Raw genomic sequence first — 7,155 nt, 5'->3', positions numbered from 1 at the left:
TCTCAATTTGTGTGTCTGTGTGTAAATTATTTCACTTAAGAGATATTTACAATTTTATTTTCTGATGTTTAAGCTAAAACTACAAAAAAAAGGGATTTTTGTTGTTGTTGTTGTTGTTGTTGTTGTTGTTTTTCTTCTGCAAAGGGAAGTTTTTTTTTTTTTAAGTTTCAGCTTTTGTACTTTTTGGCTCATATTCCCAGAACAGTTTGACAAAAGAGATGTTCCCTGCTCATCATTTAAAAACATTTCAACTGAAACTGTACAAAAGGAAACATTTCCAATAGTGGAAGCTACTTTTCCTCCTTTCCTGATTTGTACAATCATACCGATCCAGAAACCCAGTTACTTTGCACCTGAGGGTTTTTTCTTTTATAGACATTTATACTAACTATTTTAGAAAATTATGAAATGAACGTTTGACATGAGTTTTGACCATTTAAGATGGTAAAAATGTCAATAACTAGAAACTGAATCTCACATATAGAACAGTATAATTTATGCACACGTGATAACCTACTCCGTAGCATTGCTCTGTTCATGCAGTACATCCAAATACAGCTGACTATATATAACTAAAGATAAGTGGGCCAAGGATAGAACCGTGTGGAACTCCTTTTTTTTTCTCAAAAGGCTTTCACACAGAAAAGAGCACTTTCATCTCATGTTATTAACGCTAATTCGACCGCCTGCTAAAATACAGACAGTACAGACAGTAGCTGTGGTACTATGACCGTGTCTCTTCAGTTTCTGATTGAGCTCACAACTCATCAGGAACTTCATTTTTCTGTGACGTTTCCCTCCTTCTCTCTCTTAATGCCTGTACATTTTTTCTTCATTTAGCCTCCGCCCTATTTTGCGCCACCTGGTAAGATAAGCGTCAGATCACAGACGCTCTATTCTATCCAAATTTGGATTCAGAAGCAAGTGAGCTGCCTCCAAATTTATCTGAACACAGGTCAAGAAAGATTATCTTTAGGGCCCGAGCACCGAGTTGTGCGAAGGCCCTATTGTTTTTCAAGGAATTATTATTCTTTTTATCCTGAAAGATTCATTTCATTTTTGGGGGCTTTTACAGACACGAAAAGTCCTGAAACTTGGCACACACGTCAGTTGTGGTGAAAATGTACGTATTTTAGAGGTTTCGCTTGTGGGTGTGGCCAAATGGCTCGCTAGCACCCCCCTACACTGCAGCCCCCGTGGCTACTTTCACCGACATGCACAAAATTCGGTGGACTGACTTGAAATTTGGTCCGTTTAATCTCAAGACCTTTGGGATGAAAAGTTACTCAAAGGTTCTATACTTTTGGAAAGGTGTGCCCGTGGTGTGGCGGCCATTTTGAGCATCTCACCACGAAACGACAAGTTGCTGCAATTTTGATATACATTGTCCGATCTTGCTCAAACTTCACGTTTGATAAAAGTCCTGCCCTAAAGACCCCTGCGTGGATATATTCAGTCATACACATAGCGCCGCCTGCTGGCAACAGGAAATTAAATTTGTCATACTTTCACATGCTCCTTTGAGCTGGTTGATCACATTAACATCAAATAGGGTCAGAATATTCACCGTGACACAGGAAGTTGCTGTTTAAGATCAAGGGATGCTCCAAACCTCACAAAACTTTGCACATGCATGGTAAACTCCACGGCTGCATCCACACCCGACCCGCTGGCTCCCCAACGGGCGCAGGTGCGAGGGCCCGCATACCACTGCTTGCAGTTCAAATTTTCATTACATTTGATCAGGAAAATGTATCTGCTTGAAAAGTAGTGAAGATATCGTGATAAACAAGATGTAACAAAATAAGAACATGACGGACTGATAGTGTCATTTTTTATTTTCAGGAAGTGAAAAAAAAAAAAAAAAAGGGTAAATGCATTGCAGAAACAGCACAGTGTCCAGCATACAGTGTACAAGATGGTTACAAGCATGCCAGGCAGTCCCACACCTGTATCTCATACTCACAGTATCTACAGACCCTGTCAGAAGGTAGTCACAGCAGAGAAGACGAGACTGAATCACTGACTAAATTTCCAATTACGCCATTTCCAAATCACCTAAGTTCGTCCTGTTGGTGTGCACAAGCCAGAGGCCACAGGACATTTCCAACAAGATACCAAAGTATACAGTTGTGCAAACTAGCAGAGATCCCCGAACAGTTAACAGATAAAAGTGGTCTGAGCCAATAACAGAATATCTAGGAGGCAGAGGAGCGCTGGTGTCACAGAATACATCCTCCATGAAGGAAACAAATGCATCAGAGCCACAAAATCTAAACATTGACAGGCCTAAACTGATAAAACTTTATCTGCATGATAACTTACTTAAATTTAAAAAAAATAATAACTGAACCAACATCAGAAACAAGCTCACTGCATGCATCAGTTTTCCATGTATTCACCAACCCTGCTCACAATCATCCTCAACAAACTAGAATGCCAAAACAACTCTACATGGATCTAACCAACCTCGTGTGTAAAATGCCACCTAAAGACAACTCTCCATTGAACGAACCCTGATTCATGAATGCTGCGATGTTCTACTTTTGGTTGTGGAACCACAGTTCAGTGACGACACGCCTTTTCTCACAGAAAATAACAGTATTGTTTGGAGAGAGAGAGAGCGAGTAAAAGCATACATTCAAACGACGACTGCTTTAGTGCTGCAAGTGAAGTACATTACACACTCAGGAAATGATACACAAATAAATAGTTTGATCTTTTTTTGAATATTTTATCTGTAGCTCTTCAGACTGTGTTGCGGCTGCATATTTCATGACGATGTTGTACAATGACAGAATTTTTGAAGTGAAATTGACACTGATTTCATTTGATTACCACCTCGATGCAATTTGGAGTCTCTGAGAACTGATACAAGGTAAGAAGATACTTCACTCGCTGCTCAAGAGAAAGTTTAAAGGACCGGAGACTTAAACCTTACAACACCATAACACACACACACACTTCAGTATGCCGGGACAAAAAGTTTTTTCATACACAACTATTTAACAGTTTGAAGTAAAAATGTTTAAAGTACAATTTTAACACTGACTGAATGGAAAATACTGCCGTTATCCATTTTATTTTACCTCTACCACTCCTTCACTACTGAAAGAAATACGCCAAAAAGTGAAAAACATTTGTATTTTCCATTAAGTTGCAACTAGGATTTCCTCTTTTAAAAGAGAAGCAGATGGCTGTATTGGGTGGGAGAAAAACAAAAGGAGATAGAAAGCAACAACCACTTAGTGGCAGCTTTTCCCACCAAAAGATACAAAGACAGGCTGCAGGATCTGCAATCAGACCAAGGCTTCCTCCTCTGTCCTCGCAAAGCTTTCCTGCAACTCGGAGGTGGAGCAAAAGCTAGTCCTGTCGTACAGGACGAGGAGGGCTGACAGAAGGCCTGGCGAGTCCACCGCTACGAGGAAACGGTCACCGGATTGAGAGAACCGTTCCGGCTGTAGAACTTTGAGAAGGCCTCTTCAAGAACGGATGCAAGTCGTGGCTGATCGCCCTGAAATTCAGAGACAGCAAGGTGAGACAAGGTCTTCTGCTGTTAGTACTACCGATAGCACGAGGGAGCAGCGAGGTCCTGATGGTGAACTCCACTTACCTCGCTGATGAAGCCCAGCTGGACGAGCTCCACAGACAGCTCCTGCACGTTCTCATCTGAACAAAGAGACAACATGGTGACGAGGTGGTAAAGACACATCATCTGTCCGTCTGTTTCACAACTGACTCGTGTCAGTTTTATCAACTGACACGTATACGGTTGCCATTTTAAAAGATCAAACAGCTCATCAATTAATCAAGGAAATAATCCACAAGTTAATCGAGAATGAAAACAGTCATCAGCTGCAGCCCCACCATCCACAAGCAAAAGGTATCACATGATGCAGATTTCTAAAAAGTGGTAACAGCGTGTGATCGTCGTAGCAACGCACCAAAAATAGCAGCCGAAGGGAGAAAACGCTTCGAGGTAGAAAATTATTCCAGCATGTTTTAGATCTTCAGCCTGCACACAATACTTTTCCCAAGATACAATAGATGTAATGGAAACTCTGCAGCGCTCCTATAACACTGCTCTCGCTTGACAAAGCAGTTCAACAACTGATAAGTTTGCAACATGCACAAGTGACTTTTAAAACTGAGGGTGAGGGCATGGTGCAAAATTATTTAAAAATGAAGACACTTACTTGGTAACAAATCACAGCTCAAGTGCCTGTTCAATTTATCCTCAAGTTTCAAAAGCAGAGTCAGCTGAAAGCAGAACAAAATGAGTCCATTCAGAGGTCCTAACAAAACACTTAGATGTAAAATCATGACTTCATCAGTCATCAGGCAGAACGGAGACTCACGTGATGCTTCGTGCCTTCATCAACAGGCTCAATGTTACACTGCATCTGCAGGACCTGGAGCACCAAAAGCAAAACGGCTTAATGCACCACAGATTTGGAAACAATGAAATGATACGTTTAGTAAATCCTGAAACAGACAACTTGATTCCAGCACAATTTTGTTTTTTTACACTGCAAGAAAAATATAACTTCAGTCATTTGAGTTTATGTTTTTTTCTTTTACCAGAATGGTTCAACTCTAAGCTTTCATAACATGATGGCTGTATTTTCCTTCTCCCTTTAATTACATATTGATATATTCTTTTCTTCCAGAATGCAGAAATTTTAAGAGATGCAAGTATAGCTCTAAATATCTGATCTAGCCCAGGGTTTGTACAAGTTTTAAACAAAATAAATCAATTGCACAATCACAAAGAGGTGTCGCAACAAGACGTGTTAAGTTACTGTAAGAACAAAGAACGTGATATCAGACTGAGGTCTATTTTCGGTTCTTACCTTCCTGGTCTCGAGCTCTGCAGGTTCAGGAGTCGGGGACTTAACTGAGGGGGGAACTATGGGTGACTTCACCGTCTCCTGCTGAGGTTGCTGAGGACAGGGCATCCCAAATGCAGTCAAAGGATAGATCCCATTCCTGATCAGTCAAGGGACAAAAAGCAGAACAATTTTAGCTTGGAATACTCTGCAGGGCTCATTTTGTAAAAGTGCGGCAACAGAAATGTTTTTCACGCAACCAAAACCGATTTTTCAGATCACATGTTTATGAATTTATGTTTATATTTACAGAATTGATACGACCACAAGTTCACCTTTTTGACCTCAATCAGTCGTTTTGGTACAGTGGGAGCAACTCACTAACTAAATGATCTAATTTGACCAGCTGATCTAGGCATTCAAGCCATAAACTTTAAATCAACAGGAAGTTTCTTTCTCAGCCACAGAAAAACTGTTTCTTACCTTACATCTTCCAGGAACTTGTCCAGTTCAAGTGCAGGAAACTGTGAGAGCCTGATGCAAAACAAAGACTGTCAGACTACTCCAGAAAGTGTCGAGTAACCTCTGAGGTAAAGATTAAATCTAAACTATATTAAAACAATCAAAGGTTCAGACACGATCTGCTCTTGTATCTCTGTGGTTTATGACAACATGAAGTCAGAAGATCATAAAACATCTACTCCTCTTAATAATTTAAAACTTTGTAATTTAACATTGCGGCTTACTTCATCTGAACTCCGTCTTTGACCTCGACAATCACCAAGTTGAGATCCATGTTCTTTGTCATCTCTTCTAAAGCATTTTCTGGAATCATGTCTGCAGGGAAACAGAAGACTACAGTCAGATAATCAGACAACATTCAATAATGATGTTATTTCCCAAAGCTAAATACAGGACAGTATATTTCTGTGCATAATGGGTTTGAGGTTTTGCACATAACAGTTTTCAGAGGTGTTAGTAGCTGTAAATGGCTGAGAAACTGCTTTTATGACAAAGACTTTTTACAACAAGGGAGTAACTGAATCTTTAACTTGAAGACAGTAACAGCCAGCATTTATACCGATACCGACATTGAGTGTGTGTGTTTTTGGACTCACGCTGGTGGCCGACGATGCAGTGCGCAGCCAGCAGCTTGAGTAAGGGCACCTCAAACAAGGCCTGGTGAAACAACAGCTCTTTGGCTGTGGGTCGCTTACTGGGGTCGACCTCCAGACACTTCTGGATAAATTCCTGAGAAGTCATGAAACAAAAACAAAAAAAAAACTTTAGGTTGTGAATTTCTCTCCCAAACAGTGACACGGGTTTTAAACCTCTCCCTCGCTCACCCGTTGCAGTGTGTCCTCCAGGGACTGAATGGCACTGTTTATGGCTTCTTGGGACACATAAGACGAATCTCCATTACTTTGGATTTCCAACACAGCCATCTGAGGAAGATTCATAAACACAGGACGGGAGTCAACAGCAGCTATAATAATGTTATAAAAGACACCTGCGAGACAGCAGCCATCACTGCAGACCTGATGGTGTTTATAACAGGTGACAATAAATACAAGTATTTGTTCTTGCTATGCTGCCATGCTGATTTCTATTTCTGTAACTTCCTTAAAAAAAACACTGACGTTTTTAGTAAATAACAGCACTGTCTAAAACTGGGATAAGAGCCACCTTTGTTCAGAATGAAGTGACACACCAGCAGATATTACATAACAAGCATTCACTGACTCTGGCATTCAGGCAAACTCCGCTCTCTCATTTTGTTGTTGTGATGACCACAAACGACAGAACAAGGTCTCCTCTCACCTCTAAGGCGCACATGCCAAAGGAATAGATATCCACGGCTGTGGTAACATTGGCAACAGCTGAAAGCAGATGGGAGCTAATCAATATCATGGAAACACAACCGCACATATCGGTTGGTATCAGAGACGCATGATGCAGCGGCAGGATCTTACCTCCATATTCTGGAGCGAAAAAGTGAAGACTCTTCTGCTCCTCCCGACAGGTTTTCACGTGGTTATTAATAGTGTCGGGAGCAACTGAAATAAAAAGGGAAATACTCAATAACAATAGAAACAGTGATGACATCTGCAGTATAGAAGCCAAAACTTTGGCCAAAGAGTGACTTAGCTTCACACTTTAATTATCTTTAAATCTTTGAGACCCACCTGAACCGATCTTGATGAGGCCATTGTGCTGAATAAAGATGGTGTCACAGGTCAGGTTGCCATGAATGATGGGAGGCTCACAGGAGTGCAGGTAGCTGGAGGCAAGCAGAAGAGCATTAAGGACGAGGACCAAACAATGT

At 40.9% G+C, this 7,155-nt stretch overlaps 1 protein-coding gene across 2 annotated transcripts in view; it reads right to left on the bottom strand.

Moving 5' to 3' along the window:
• Positions 1-1,820: 1,820 nt before the first annotated feature.
• nrbp1 (nuclear receptor binding protein 1) overlaps positions 1,821-7,155 on the bottom strand; it is a 9,286-nt gene continuing 3,951 nt past the window's right edge. For both annotated transcript variants that reach the window (XM_069717108.1, XM_069717109.1), the window contains exons 7-18: positions 7,016-7,110; positions 6,803-6,886; positions 6,651-6,709; positions 6,176-6,274; positions 5,948-6,080; positions 5,576-5,666; positions 5,313-5,363; positions 4,854-4,989; positions 4,359-4,412; positions 4,197-4,260; positions 3,614-3,669; positions 1,821-3,514 (exon numbers count right to left, since the gene is read on the bottom strand). In XM_069717108.1, the coding sequence (XP_069573209.1) occupies positions 3,419-3,514; positions 3,614-3,669; positions 4,197-4,260; positions 4,359-4,412; positions 4,854-4,989; positions 5,313-5,363; positions 5,576-5,666; positions 5,948-6,080; positions 6,176-6,274; positions 6,651-6,709; positions 6,803-6,886; positions 7,016-7,110 (1,018 nt within the window). In that variant the 3' untranslated portion in view covers positions 1,821-3,418. The remainder of the gene's footprint in view (positions 3,515-3,613; positions 3,670-4,196; positions 4,261-4,358; positions 4,413-4,853; positions 4,990-5,312; positions 5,364-5,575; positions 5,667-5,947; positions 6,081-6,175; positions 6,275-6,650; positions 6,710-6,802; positions 6,887-7,015; positions 7,111-7,155) is intronic.

The sequence above is a fragment of the Brachyistius frenatus genome, unplaced genomic scaffold, assembly GCF_029030835.1.
Source record: "Brachyistius frenatus isolate BFR_SWC_R1_liver_20210118 unplaced genomic scaffold, ASM2903083v1 Contig_169, whole genome shotgun sequence".
Classification (NCBI taxonomy): domain Eukaryota; kingdom Metazoa; phylum Chordata; class Actinopteri; family Embiotocidae; genus Brachyistius; species Brachyistius frenatus.
The sequence above is the reverse complement of the archived record's forward strand: the minus strand, read 5'-3'. Positions and strand labels throughout refer to the sequence as shown.